At 57.5% G+C, this 14,413-nt stretch overlaps 2 protein-coding genes across 2 annotated transcripts; both read left to right on the top strand.

Annotated features, from left to right (window-relative positions):
• Positions 1 to 253: 253 nt before the first annotated feature.
• On the top strand, positions 254 to 5,497 carry SP6 (Sp6 transcription factor). The gene is made up of 2 exons (XM_070388803.1): positions 254 to 380; positions 2,623 to 5,497. The coding sequence occupies exon 2, from the start codon at positions 2,681 to 2,683 to the stop codon at positions 3,806 to 3,808; it is 1,128 nt and encodes a 375-aa protein (XP_070244904.1). The 5' UTR covers positions 254 to 380; positions 2,623 to 2,680; the 3' UTR covers positions 3,809 to 5,497.
• A 4,765-nt stretch (positions 5,498 to 10,262) lies between these two features.
• Positions 10,263 to 14,043, top strand: SCRN2 (secernin 2). Its single transcript, XM_005897968.3, has 8 exons — positions 10,263 to 10,414; positions 10,798 to 10,971; positions 11,278 to 11,459; positions 12,059 to 12,258; positions 12,703 to 12,918; positions 13,037 to 13,202; positions 13,294 to 13,474; positions 13,734 to 14,043. The coding sequence occupies exons 2-8, from the start codon at positions 10,798 to 10,800 to the stop codon at positions 13,890 to 13,892; spliced, it is 1,278 nt and encodes a 425-aa protein (XP_005898030.1). The 5' UTR covers positions 10,263 to 10,414; the 3' UTR covers positions 13,893 to 14,043.
• The last annotated feature ends 370 nt before the right edge of the window (positions 14,044 to 14,413 follow it).

Here is a 14,413-nt window from a genome sequence, read left to right on the forward strand (position 1 = left end):
CCCCCGCCCGCCCGCCCTCTACCCCGGGCCAGGCCCGCTCCGGCCGAGCCCGCAAGGGTTAAAGGCGGCCGCAGGTGAGGTGGGCGGGGCCGTGAGTTCGGGGAAAAAGGAGCGCAGGGCAGAGGATGAAGGCAGAGAGCGCGGTGAGTCACGGGCGGAGCTGGCCTCGCTCGCTCGCTCGCCGGCTCCCGCCCGCCCTCCGCCCTCCCGCCGCCTCTTTCCGCCCCTCCTCCGCCGCCCGCCGCCGGGTCTGCTCGCTGCTCTCGCTAGCCCTCGGCTCCTGCCGCTCGCCGCTGGAGAGCCTGTTGGCGCGCGGGGTCAAGAGCGCCCTTCGGGAGCGCGACAGCCTGCCGTGGCCGGAGCCCGAGCGCACACTCGAGGTAGGAGCCCTCCCGGGTCGGGGCGGCAAGGGGCGCGCGCACCAGGGATCTCCTCGGAAAGACGTGCCCGGAACGCGCTGCAGCTTCCTCTGGCCTCAGGGGAGGTGGTCCTAAAGAATCTGAGGAGTTTAGAGTCCCGGCGGAGTGAAAACGGGGCGGAAGGGAGAGGCTGGAGACTGGGGAAACTGGAGCGACTGGGACAGCTGGAGGACTGGAAACTTGTGGACCGAATGTACGGAAGTCCTAACCACCTGAGCTCCGGTGATGGGAGAGGCAGCCGGCGGAAGAGGGAAGAAGGGTGTCTCTACCCTCCTTCCCGCCTGGGGAGCCGCAAGCCCGGGTACGCGCCCGGCTGTCTCCCTTACCGAGATCTCGATAGCAGGCTAGTGCATCCTAGGATTGGGCTCCCTGGCCCTGTGGCTGGAGAGGCCACTCTGGAGCCTGGATCGTTAGCTTGTGCCCCAACCCCCACTCCAACCCTGGGGCAGTTCCTAGGCGCCAAAAGCTATTAGGGTCCCAGACCTCACTGCTCCCACCCAGCCCCTTCTGGGCTGCCCCGCCTGGGCCTGAGGCTCTGTTCCTGCAGTTTCACCCAGTTCCTTTCTTGTGGTGAGGCAGCAGGAGCTTGATTAGGCGCCCTAGTTCCCTTCTCCCTCCCTCTCCCAGACAACCTAAGCGACCTCCCTGGTCCCCCAGAAACAGAAGATAGTAAGGTCATCCAAATACTGATTTGGGAGGGGAAAATCCCTGCCCTAAACCACTGTCTCCTCCCGCCACCATCAGCGAAGGTCCAGGCACCCGAACTCACACACTCCAGGCATCAGGGCAGGGCTCCCAGATCTTACTGAGAGGTGGTGAGATGAGGGGGACCTTCAAGTGACAAGTATGTGTTCCAGAAAGGGGCCCACTCTTTCTGGAGGGGAGTGGTCTTTGGTTTCCCAATGGTTTAAGGAAGGAGAAATAGACCAGGAATGGAGAGACCTGGTTCACAGAGATACATACTAGTTGATTGAATGAATAGATTGAATGTCTTTTTTCAAGTGACTTTTCCAATTATGGCTGTTTCCTCTTCTTTAAAATGAGGACTGAAAAATAAAATAAGAGGATTGGCCAGGAGCAGTGGTTCTCAACACTTGGTTGCATGTTAGAATCATGTGGAGAGCTCCTAAAAACTATCCAAGTCTAGAATGCACTCCCTGTATAATATCTCTGGGTAATTCTTCCTCTTAATTTCTGTGCTATTCTGGCTTTTCCTGTTGCTTCCCCTACTCTGTCCCTGAATCCCTTACAGGGGTGGCAATTTTATCTTCCTGAGCTTGCTGGTAAGCTCGTCTCTGCCTGACCCCTTCTCCGGGGAAGCAGACCCCTCCAAGCTTCATATCTGGGTCTCCCCTAGATTGGACGAGGGCAGAGGTAGCAGCCAGAAAACTGACTGGGCGCTGGTGTAGGTCAGGCCAGACAGGAGGCTTAGCTTTCTCTGGTGGAGAGACGTTCTCTGGAAACTGGCACTGTAGCTGTACCCCGGGAAGGTGAAGTCCCCGGTTGAGACAAAGGGAATGGGGGCCAGGTATGGGAATGGGTTTGATGGGGCTGAGGCAATCCAGCCAGGCAGGGAGCTGGGGGGAGTAGTGTAGGGCAGAGAAATGCTCTTCTTCACTGAACATGCCTCAGGGATGGAAAGAGGGCTCTTTTTCTAAAACCTTGGAACCTGCTTGGGGCTTTGGGAAGTCAGGTCACCTTAAGTTTTGGGTTAGAACACCTCCCTCTACCCAGCTGAGTCCTGAGTTAAGGTGGGGACTTAAACTGGAGATGAGCCTAGATTCTCCATTGTGGCTGGCAGCAGATCTGCAGATCTGCGGGGGGAATTTTGGGGGAGGGAAATGGGAGCAATGCCACTGCCCCTCACACCCAGCTGGGCAGCTAGGATGATTCTAGAACTGTAATCTAGGTAAATCTGACCTGCTCACCTGGGACCAGCCCAACTCCCTGGATGAGCTGGGTCCTCTAGGAAGGATCACCTAGGAGAAGGTGAACTTCTATCAGCGTCTGCCCGCGGTGGAGGGCCTCGCACCCTCAACCGTTCCTAGCACTCTTAACTGGTCTTTAGTCTACAACCAGAGGTTCTTTCCCCACTTTTCACCTGGGGGTGGGAAAGAAGCACTTGGCCCAGGAGGGGATCTGGGCTGAGAAGGAAAATGAGCCAGTTACTTACCTCACTTTGTCTCTTCTTTGCCTCCTTTAGGTCCCACCTGAGGTGCCCTTGACTATCCCTGTCCCCCATCCCACCCCGGATCCCGGCAATGCTAACCGCCGTCTGCGGCTCTCTGGGCAGCCAGCACACGGACGCGCCTGCCGCCTCCCCGCCGCGCCTCGACCTGCAGCCTCTCCAAACATACCAGGGCCACACGAGCCCGGAGGCCGGGGACTACCCCTCCCCGCTGCAGCCTGGAGAGCTGCAGAGCCTCCCGCTGGGCCCCGAGGTGGACTTCTCACAGGGCTATGAGCTGCCAGGGGCCTCCTCTCGGGTAACCTGCGAGGACCTGGAAAACGACAGCCCCTTGGTCCCGGGACCCTTTTCCAAGCTCCTGCAGCCGGACATGTCACACCATTACGAATCCTGGTTCCGGCCGACACATCCAGGCACCGAGGATGGCTCGTGGTGGGACCTTCATCCGGGTACCAGCTGGATGGACCTCCCCCACGCTCAGAGCGCGCTGACCTCACCGGGCCACCCCGGGGCGCTACAGGCTGGCTTGGGGGGCTATGTTGGAGACCACCAGCTCTGCGCCCCACCGCCCCACCCACATCCGCACCACCTCCTTCCAGCCGCCGGAGGGCAGCACCTCCTTGGGCCTCCCGACGGGGCGAAGGCGCTGGAAGCGGCAGCCCCAGAGTCCCAGGGCCTGGATACCAGTCTGGACGGGGCGGCCCGGCCCAAAGGCTCCCGGCGGTCGGTGCCCCGCAGCTCAGGCCAGACCGTTTGCCGCTGTCCCAACTGCTTAGAGGCGGAGCGACTGGGGGCTCCATGCGGGCCCGATGGGGGCAAGAAGAAGCATTTGCACAATTGCCACATCCCAGGCTGTGGGAAAGCTTACGCCAAGACGTCACACCTGAAGGCGCATCTGCGCTGGCATAGCGGCGACCGTCCCTTCGTGTGCAACTGGCTCTTCTGCGGCAAGCGCTTCACGCGTTCTGATGAGCTGCAGCGCCATCTCCAGACCCACACCGGCACCAAGAAGTTCCCCTGCGCCGTCTGCAGCCGGGTCTTCATGCGCAGCGACCACCTGGCCAAACACATGAAAACCCACGAGGGCACCAAAGAGGAGGCAGCCGGGGCAGCGGCGGGCGAGGGCAAGGCTGGCGGGGTGGAGCCCCCCGGGAGCAAAGGCAAGCGCGAGGCTGAGGGCAGCGCGGCTCCCTCCAACTGAGCTCCTCCGTCCTGCCTCCCCGCTGGTCTTCCCTGGGGCCATCAGAAGAGAGCCCTCGGGCCCGATGCCCTGGTGGGGGGGCAGCTTGAGTAAGAGGAGAAAGTGGTTATTTATTGAGAGGGAGGAAAAGTGGTGTGGGGGTCAGGGAACCGGGGCGCTAGGGGTTTCGTAGTCTCTGGAGCTGGACGGGACAGACGCGTTTGACTGTTTTGACTGGGCAGGGAGGAGCTGCGCATGCCGGTCAGCTCTCCCCTCTCTATTTCACTCACGCCCCTGGGCTGGGGGTTGGGGAGGGATATCCCTGTGGCGGCTGGAGGGCGGAGGGCACAGGTTGGAGGAGACGTGTCCCGGGAGCAGAGGGGAGTGGGGCCGCCCCGGGCGCTGGGGGTAGCTGTCTGGACACGTCCTTAGCGCCTGGGAACCGGGACATAAAAGGGCCTCCAGAGCCGCCCTGCGCCCCGGGTCCCTTTCATCCCCTTTAGATTGCTTTTACCCCAGGGTTTCCGGAGGAAGAGCTGAGATGGGGTATCAGAGGCTGGGGGTCCCCCTAAGGGAGGAGATTCTATCTGGCTGGGAGGGTTGTCGCCACAGAAGTAACGCCTTTGATGTGCCTCCTTATTAAGCCTTCCAGACCCAGTCTGATGGAGCCATGAAGGAAGAGGGGAAGAGGGCCAGAATCCTGCGACAGCTTCCAGCAAGACCGGTGGGGTGGAGGAGAGAGCTAGATGTGGGGGTTGAGCAAGGAAATCTCTTAAAAAATTGGAGAAAGGAATTTGGTCAGGGAGTGGAACTAAGCCTTTCCCTCTCTAACTCTGATTCAGTCCTTAACTTTTGATCTTTATAAAAATAAAGTTCAGTAGCCCACTCTCATCTGTTACCCCAGGTAGGCCTTCAAGGCAGCCAGGAGACCCTGCTCCAGAATTGATGTAGTTCCTCACCCTAGGTCCCTTGGCATTTGCCTTCCCTTTAGGGATAGAAGGAAGAGGGTTATCTCGGCTGCGTGGAGTTAGGTGGGAATGTCCACCTCCAACTGTTTGGCTCGGAGTGGAGAAGTCTGTCCCTGCCTGGCCATCTTCTCTTCTCTGCTTCTTAGTGGAGAAGCTAAGCGCCACTCTTTCTTTAGCTCGACCCTCCCCTTTCCCGCTGCCTACCAGCCTTGCTCCTCCTGTAGAGTGTGTTAGGAGGCTCCCCTTCCAAATGAAGAGGTTCTCTCGTTGCAAAGGGTCTGCCTTCTGAGGTGATGTCCAGGAAACATCCCTGTTCCCTTCTTTAGATGCTAAAAATACATCCTGATGGTGATCCTGGAGTGGGGAACGTGGGGCCGGGGGAAGCCAGCAGAGGCTGAGCCAGGCACTTGGAAGGAAGCTGATGGGGGAAGGGTCTGGTGGGCCATAGGACCCTGGAGCTAGTGGGCTTTCCCAGGCTCCAGATAGCGGTCTTAAGGTTTCCCCTGACCTCCTTTTTCCCTGCCCTTCTTTCTCCACCCAGAGCCCTATGCAAGGGTTAGTTGTGTATTGATTTTTTAAGTTATAAGCAAAGGGTATTTTATTTAATATTAGGACATGTGTGTGCATGTTGTGTGTACTTATGTATGTGTATATTTCTGTGTGTATGTGTGTTTCTCTACTGAGCCTGGGGTCTCCAGCCAGGGAGACCCCGTCTTGTTCAACCCAGCCAAGGTCCTCTGGCCTAAGGCCCATAGCATCTTTTCCTTGGGGATGCTGGAGCCCAGTCCAAGGACTGGGTGCTTTTTGGGAAGTGGGGCTGGAATCTGGGGGGTGGGGGTGGGGGAGGGGATATGTTTGTGTAGAAGAGAGCCCTTCTTATGAGGGGTAGGGTGACTCTCCCTGAAGGACCCATGGGGTAGGTTAAGAAGTCACGTCCTTTCTTTATGCTCCCTCTGTCCCTACCTCCTGCTTATCTGACCAGAGGTCCCTTTCCTTGTGGAGAGAGTTGGGGGCAGAAGAGAATGGGTAGTGCCTGCAGGTTGCCTGGCCCGGTGGGCAAGAGGGAGGGAGAGAGGGTTCCGTGGGCGTGAGATGTCGTTTTCCTCCACCCATCGAAAGCAGCCACCCTCTCCCTGTGCCACCAGGATAGTCTTTCCCAGTGACCATTCTCAGGGGAACTCCCTAGTGGGTGTTGGGGAGGGGGGTGTGGATGTTTCCCCCATGGAGGCCCCGAGCTCTAAGGTGTGCAGGTGAGGGCTTTGGATAGATTTTCTTCTGCTCCCCTCTTTTATAGACCGAGGTTGCTTGGCTGTCTGCCCTCTTCTAGGCAGCCCCCTAGAGGAGAAATGTAGGATTTTTTTTTCTTTAACTGCTGTGAACCCACTTTAGGGGGGTGGGGGGAGGAGGAGGAGGAAGCGGCCTGTGTTTTTTATGCCATAATAAAGTCATCAACCACATCACTGCTTCATTTGTCCTCTAGCTCTGGCTTCCTTTTTGACTCAGGGTCCCTCAGCAGTGAGGACCAGGCTGGCTGCAGGGTGGGTGGACACTTCTCTTTGATCCTGCGGCCCTGGGCAGCCTCCCCTTCCTTTGTTTGGGGGCAGAGCTGAGCTGATTGAAGGGTCGGATCCTGCCCTGCCCGGAGGTTGTTGGTGCAGGAGGAGGGTGGGGTTCCCTCGGGGTTGATAGCTGGGCCGACTGTCCTTCCCTGGTCGTCACCTGTGGAGATGGAAAGATTCTAGATATTTCCTTCCTCTTCCACATGCAAGCCCCCACCAAGAATGCTGGTTCCCTGCCTTCCCAGAGATGGCCAGCCTCTTGGCCCCCTCTCCCCGCCCCTGTGGGGGTGTGCCTGTCAATCAGGCCTTTTGGTTGTGAGTGAGGTGGGGGTGACTGACAGCGATTTCTTCACCCAGGATGATCCCTATCAGGGACAAGGTGATGAAAGGCAGCCCAGCTATCTGATGGGCTCCCGCCCCGCTGGAAAGTATGAAGGAAAGGTTCGTACTGCAGCTCCCAGCTAGAGACCCGCCACAGTTACACAATCGCGGTGTGCACAGAAGTACTTCACTGGGTCCATGGGGCACCCCCAGATATGTGCAAATGCATACTTTTCCAGGCTGCTCCGTGCCTGGTGCACAGTCGGTGCCTGACACATGTCAGAGTAAAAGCCTCATGACTCCAGAGTCCCAAACGTAGGAAGGTTGATAGGGATCAGTTTTTAGCTCCAAGGGTGCAGAGTAGGTTACTATAGTCTTCCATCTTCCCATCCTACATGATGACCAAAATTATCTACCCTAGTGGGACTCCTATTCTCCTCACTCTAACCCTAACCGACTTTCTCAGAGCCAAGTCTGGTACCCAGGTTGGCCAATTCCATCACTTGTTTGGGAGAGTCCGATGTTCCAGAATTTCTTAAATGGCATCAGCATGATTTAGGGATTACAGTGGAGAGCAGACTGGTGAGGGGGTCAAATGTTTATTTTCATATGCTGCTGGACTTAGACGCCTGGGTGGAGGCCCATTCCTGTGACCTCAGGCCCACTCCACTCCCTGCAACTCTTCTTTTTGTCTTCCCGGTTCTGGGGACTCAGACCCCAGGAAACTGGCGAATCCTCCCCTCCTGTCCCCCTTCGCTGCCCCCAGGGGACAGGAGGGCAGCTGTGGGGCCGGCTGGGCCTGTCTGGGCAGGGCTGGGGCCACCCCTCCTCCGCTTGCAGCTCCTCCCGCTGACCTGCATTCTTAGCGGGGGCCTTTGGTGGGGCTCTGATGATTAGTCGCTGGCCCTGGCAGCAATGCTGCCTGGCTGCCCTCTCCCCCCGCAATGGGGCCCGGGGCCACCTCTGACCCCTCACTTCTGTTGTCCCAGGCAGGACAGTCCTAGAGGGGCTGAGAGCAAGTTTGGGAAATAAGAACATGGGTCTTACCCCTCTGGGCAACGTCTCTGAGCCACTCTCTTCTCTCCTGGGAAGTGGGAGTTGAAGCCCTCTAGGGTGGGTGAGTGGAGTCAGGAACGGGAAAGTGACAGGGGAACCGGCAGCCTGGGAACTGCAGCTGGAGGCTGTGCTGTACGGCCCCAGGCCTCTCCTCCTGCCTGTTCCTGCCCCCCAGCGGGCACCTGGGGAAGTGCACGACGTGAACTGGCTTTCCAGCCCAGCGAGGCGGCTATTCAGTGTTGATCACCACATAGCCTTGATGTTTGCTTCTGGAATGACGTCCACTGGCAACCTCAAGAACCGCCCCCCGCACCGCCCCACCCCCCGGCCCCCCGCCCCGTACATCACACCAGAAGCAATTCACTTCCCATTAATCCTAGCGAGTCTGACTGCTCAGCATCTGAGCAGTGTGGGTTTGAAAAGAATCTCAGGAACCAAGTAGTCCAGTTGTTCCTACCTGGAAGAGGGCATATTAGAACCATTCATGGAGTTTTTCCAGATACCCCGATTCACGCCCCAACATCCCACCAAATTATGTCCCTTGGGGGTGCAGTAGAGCAGCGCTTCGCAAACTTTACACCTGGGGTCCTGTTAACATGCAGATTCCCATTCAGTAGGTTTGAGGTGGGGCCAGAGATTCTGCATTTTTAACAAGCTCCCAGATAATGCTGATGCTGGCAATCCTCGGACACTCTGAGAAGCAGAGTATTAAAGTATTGTCCTATGCAATGGGAGTTGTGTGGTTGAAATATAATCCCTCCTCACCCCATCCATGATTCAGAACCACTGATCTAGTCCAACGCCTTCATTCGTTACTGGAGACGCTGAGGCCCTTGCAGGTGAAGTGACCTGCCTGAAGAGGCCTGCGGCGCTATGTTATAGCAGGAAAAAGGAGCAGGATGAGATGCTGGTCTGCACAGTTCCAGGTAATGCTCTTTTCCCTCCAGCCCAGCTTCTAGGTCAACCTTCTGTTCAAGTGGCAGTCCCTTTTCTGAAAGTGACACCCATTTCCCTGGAAATAGCACCCTCTTGGGAACCAACTGTGTTTATCTGGAGGCAATCAGAAGATGTCTCAGGACTTTGCAGTGGTTAAGAATCCACCTGCCAATTCAGGGGACACAGTTCGATCCCTGGTCCGGGAAGACTCCACATGCCTCCGGGCAACTAAGCGGGTGCGCCACAACTACTGAGCCCACCTGAACTCTAGAGCCGCACCACGCATAAGAGGAACCACCACAATGAGAAGACCAGGCACCCCAACTAGAGAGCAGCCCCTCTCGCGGCAACTAGAGAAAGCCCACGCACAGAAACGAAGATCCAGAACAACAAAATATAAATAAATAATCTTTTTAAAAAGAAAATGTCTCAGATTTCAGATGTCCCAGCAGCCTTATCTTGTAGGTTTTCCCCAGCCGTCACTCCCACAGCTGCCCACCACCTTCATTCCCATCCCAGGAATGACAACAGGCTGGGATGCTGTGGCCAGATCTCTGAGCAGCAGCCCTGATTGGTTGGCAGGGTAGACGTGGGCAAAGTATATAACCTGCAGTGTGTCCTCTCTCCACATTCCAGAGGGCTCCATAAAGCAAATGGGAGTGAGATCCATTCACTTAAATGCTGGTTATGGAGATGATTTATACAGGAAAATGACCTGTCAAGCAGAATATTTGAGATCAGAGTCCACCTCCATATGGATATATGCCCCCTTGGCCAAGATTTCTCCTTTGCTGTTTCAGTTACAAATCTTTGGACTAGAAATTTCCAAATTTTCTTTCAAAGCTAACTTCCAATGAGTTTGAGCACTGTGGGGCAGAATTGGCCTTTGGGGACTCAGAATGGATTTTGTGTATATGAGTTAGTTGCTCAGCTGTGTCTGACTCGTTGTGGCCCCGTGGACTGCAGCCCCCCAGGCTTCTCTGTCCACGGAATTCTCCAGGCAAGAACATTGGTCACTGTCAGGACAGGGAGCAGAATTCTCCAGGCAAGAATATTCCCTTCTGCAGGGGATCTTCCCCACCCAGGGACTGAACCCGGGTCTCCCGCATTATTGGCAGATTCTTTACCATTTGAGCCACCAGGTATATATGCCTTAAAATTTTTTTAAGGAATTCACTTCAATTATTCCCAGGCCTCCTGGCCTGTGACCATTCCTGTCGATCTTTCTTTCTTTTTGATCTTATTTCTGAGGGGTTGGGGAGGGGGAGGGGGGAGATGGGGAGGAGCCGGGGGAACAGGGTATGACGAGGATGCGGAGGAGGGTGCACCAGCCAGGAATTGTGCCTTTGGAATTCAAATTAGGTGACAAGTAGCTGAGGTTCTTCCTTAATCTCCAGATGCCCTAGCTGTCCACATTCTCTAACCAATCAGCCAAGTTTTCCTTTCTTCCCTTTTCACGTGGGCTCCTTTCCACCTCCGGCTCCCTGTCCCGACAGTGACCCCACTGGAGAAACTAGCGGATTCGTCGCAGCCTTTATCGGGCCTAAAAGCTGCACCCGGGTAGGGCAGGCAGCAAGCAGGACTCCGAAGGCCGCTTCGCTCCAAGAAGTGGTGCTGGCGCGCACTCTGCTGGAAAACGGAAGAACTGCAGGCGCTCGATTTCGACTCCGCCCCCGAGGCCAAAGTCTTCCAGGTCACTTCCAGGAGCCTCCGCCCGTGGGACAGACCTTACCTGAAGCGGAGGCTGTAGGACTCCGGACTAAGCTGGGGATTTGCACGGAGAGAGGGTGAGGAGCATAAAGTGTTGGGGGAGCGAGAAACGGGCCGACAGAAGAGGGGCTTGGGACTCTTGGAGAGAGGTTGGGTAGCGAGGGAGCCGCTCCTGCGACTGCCCTGAAGTGTCACGTTCCCGAGTAGAGCAGGGCCCTCGGAGCGTGCGGTCTGCGCCCGTCTGCCGATTCCCAAACCTGGAGCCCGTGGAGAGAGTGGGCGTTTCCTTCGCTCACGCCGAGCAACGAACACGCGTGCGGTGCTGTGCGTGGCAAACCCGTCGCAGTGTCTTCCTGTAGTGTCTGCACGTGTTGGGAGGGGTGCTCCCTAGGACCGCTCCCCGGTCAGGATGGTGGAGAGGTGGCTTGAGAGGGACACACGCATCCCCATCTCTCCCCAGATGGCATCGTGGAGCCCTGACACCCCATGTTCCTGCGACTGCTTTGTCTCGGTGCCCCCGGCCTCGGCTCTCCCAGCCGTGATCTTTGCCAAGAACTCTGACCGGCCCCGGGATGAGGTGCAGGAGGTGGTGTTTGTACCGGCAGGCACGCACGCCCCTGGGAGCCGCCTCCAGGTGGGTTAGGCCTTCCAGAGTGCTGGGAGGTGTGGCAGTAATAGGTATTCTTCTAAAACCTTCCTCCTCTGTTCCCCCGACCTGAGAAGCTACCAGATGTGGTGAAAAGAACATGAGCTTTGAGTCTACTGACTGGGACCTAACCTGTTATTTAGCCGCTGTTGACCTCAGTTTTCTCATCTGTATAATAGGGATAATAAGACCTTCCTCAAAGGGTTGTGTTGGGTGATGGGTTCAGCGCCACCACTTTAGAGGTACCTTCCCCCTTTCTAAGTGGACCTCCCTTTTCTCCTCCCTCATCTCCAGTGCACCTACATTGAGGTGGAACAGGTGTCCAAGACCCATGCTGTGATCCTGAGCCGCCCTTCTTGGCTGTGGGGGGCTGAGATGGGTGCCAACGAGCATGGTGTCTGCATTGGCAATGAGGCAGTGTGGACCAAGGAGCCAGTCGGGGAAGGGGAAGCCCTGCTGGGAATGGACTTACTCAGGTGCGGACCTGCCCTCCTTCATCCCCCCTTGATACACCAGAAATCTGGGGCTGAATACTGACCCAGGCCACCCTCCCTGCCCCCAAGCACCTCCCCTTTTTCTGCCCACTTTGTCGTCCTCCCCAGGTAGGCTGCCCCCTCCCCTCCCCTCTCCTGGCCCCATCTCCACAGTCTGGTGAGGAGCTCCCAAATGTAGCCAGCTCTGGGTGTCTCCTGGCCCAGAAATAGGGCAATGGTTTAACTTTTTTTTCAATAGAAGGAAATTTTTTTTGAGTGAAATCTCATGAAGAATTTTGGTTTGTAAAACCAGTTAATAACAGATAAACTGATCACACAAATAAACGAGAGCCGGCAGCTGGAGCAGCTGCTCTGATAGAGATTGGAGGGCACAGGGCATGTCTTCCTCCAGGAATGTGCTTCAGTCCATTTCATGAACCCCTCAGAGCACAGCTTGAAAACCACAAGCCTATAGATGGTGGCGATTTTCTCTGTGACTTGGGCTCATCACCAAACCTCTCTGGGATTCTTCTGTCCACTGAAGCTCTGCCATCAGCACTGATACCCCATCTCCCTTCTGTCCCCTGGACTCTTTGTGCCAGGCTGGCTTTGGAACGGGGCAGCTCTGCCCGGGAGGCCTTGCACGTGATCACAGGCTTGCTGGAGCGCTACGGGCAGGGGGGCAGCTGCCGGGAGGACCCCACGCCATTCTGCTACCACAACACTTTCCTGCTGGCCGACCGGACTGAGGCCTGGGTGCTGGAGACGGCGGGGAGGCTGTGGGCTGCACGGAGGATCCAGGGTGAGGGGCCTGGCGCTGGGGCCTGCCTCCCAGAAGCGTTCTCCTTTTGGGGTGGGAATGGTGGTGGGGGCAAGGAAGGCCCGATCCAGGTGCAAATGTCTCGGATGGTGGGGACGTCCAGGGACACGGGAGATGAGCCCTCTCGAGTACCTCACCTCCCCCTTCACTTGCTTGAGTCCTTTTGTGCTTCAGCCTGCATCTTCCTCTGGGGAGCCTTCCTGGACTTCCTGGTGGCCAGGCTTCTCCCTTATACACAAGCCGGGGTCCCTTCATGATGATGCTCCCTGCAGTTGCCGGCTCTCGTTTATTCGCGTGATCGGTCTAACTGCCCCTCCACGAGGGTTGTCTTGTTCTCTTCACCACTGTGTTCTCAGCACCTAGCTGAGTGCCTGGCACAGGACAGGGGCTCAACAATATATGAGCGACCCCTCATCTCCTCTGTAGAGGGGGTCCACAACATCTCCAACCAGCTGAGCATCGGCTCGGACATCTCGGCAGAACACCCTGAGCTCCGGCCCCACGCCCAGGTCCAGGGCTGGTGGGACGGGCAGGGCACCTTTGACTTTGCCCAGGTCTTCTCCCTGAGCCAGCAGCCTGTGCGCATGGAGGCTGCCAAGGCCCGCTTCCGGGCCGGGCAGGAGCTGCTGCAGCAACAACAAGGTCAGTGAGTAGACAGCGTGGGGCCCAGCTCTCTTCCCTCCCACAGCCTCGGGGGCTTACTCTGAGGCCGGAGGGCCCCCTTCTGCCCTCGGGGCCCTCACTGTGTCCTCCTTGGCAGGGGGTATCACAGCAGAGGTGATGATGGGCATCCTCAGGGACAAGGAGAGCGGCATCTGTATGGACTCTGGGGGCTTCCGCACCACGGCCAGCATGGTGTCTGTGCTGCCCCGGGACACCACCCAGCCCTGCGTGCACTTCCTCACTGCCACACCAGACCCATCCCGGTGAGAGGGTGGGGAAGCTGGGGGGGAACGCCCCAGGCAGGGGAGACGGAAGGGTACCAGAGCCCTTATCCTTCCATCCTTGTCCCACTAGGTCTGTGTTCAAACCTTTCATCTTTGGGGTGGGGGCAGCCCAGCCCCCCCAGGTGCTGTCTCCCACTTTTGGAGCACAGGACCCTGTTCGGACCCTGCCTCGATTCCAGACTCAGGTGGATCGCCGGCACCCCCTCTACCGTGGACACCAGGTGGCCCTGGGACTGATGGAGAGTGAGCAGGTAACCCCGGGGAAGAGGGGCTACCCTGGGGGATGACGCACTTCCCCCACCCCAACTGGGACTCTGGAAATATGAGGGGAACTGGGAGCAAAGGAGACTCTAGAGCTAAGGAGAGGAGTCTCTCCCTTCAAAGTCAACCCTGGAAAATGTTGGGTGTATATCCTTTCTCCTGCTTATGTGAGATGGCAGCCATCTGCCCCTACTCCGTAATCCAGAGGGAAGCCTGTCCCGGGGATTCATCGCCCCCTTTCCCGGGCAGGCTCGGGGGCAGCAGCTTCGGCAGAAGCAGCGGGACCTGGAGCAGGAAGGCCTGGTGGCTGTGCGGCAGCTGCTGACCAGGGAGTGTGCTCCACCCGCCCAGGAGCTGGGCGGCCTCTTCCAGGCCTTTGTGGAGAAGGAGACCCAGGCATATGCCTGAGCCTGACCCCTCCTGACTTGGCCTGTGGTGCAGGGGGCTGCAGTGGGCACAGGACCCCTGGGGTAGAAGCTAGAGAAATCCCCTTACCTCATCCCCCACCCCAGCCTTGTTCTGAGTGGCCAGGTTGGCCTTTGCTCTAATAAATGTGTTTTATTTTCTTGTTCAGTGTCCAGCTCCAGTGGGGGTGGGAGGGCCAAGAGAGGACAAAGGGCAGCCCTGCAGTGGCTGCAGGGCCTCTGGGAGCCTTGCTGGGCAGCACATTCTTCTAACTTAGGTGGTGGAGGAACCTGGGAAGAGAAGGGGCCCCCAACATGTGGGTGTGGGAACATGGAGGGGCATGGCTGGTACAGCAGGTGGCTGCTCATGGGGAGAATTACAACCACACGTTTTTGGTTCTTGGCTTGAACCTTGGAAGGGCAGTCCCTGGTGGGGGGCCGGTGGTATGTGATGTGTCTACTGTGAGATGGCATCTCCACCAGGCAGTGCCCACCTCCTGCCAGCTCAGAAGCCAGGTGGGGGCC

This window comes from Bos mutus, chromosome 19 (genome assembly GCF_027580195.1).
Source record: "Bos mutus isolate GX-2022 chromosome 19, NWIPB_WYAK_1.1, whole genome shotgun sequence".
NCBI lineage: Eukaryota > Metazoa > Chordata > Mammalia > Artiodactyla > Bovidae > Bos > Bos mutus.

Bases quoted from the DNA above. Each gene is read 5' to 3' on its own strand.
- SP6 (XM_070388803.1), top strand. From the start codon at position 2,681: ATGCTAACCGCCGTCTGCGGCTCTCTGGGCAGCCAGCACACGGACGCG.
- SCRN2 (XM_005897968.3), top strand. From the start codon at position 10,798: ATGGCATCGTGGAGCCCTGACACCCCATGTTCCTGCGACTGCTTTGTC. The intron at 12,919-13,036 runs GTCAGTGAGTAG...CCTCCTTGGCAG, and splicing joins GCTGCTGCAGCAACAACAAG to GGGGTATCACAGCAGAGGTG. The intron at 13,203-13,293 runs GTGAGAGGGTGG...TTGTCCCACTAG, and splicing joins GCCACACCAGACCCATCCCG to GTCTGTGTTCAAACCTTTCA.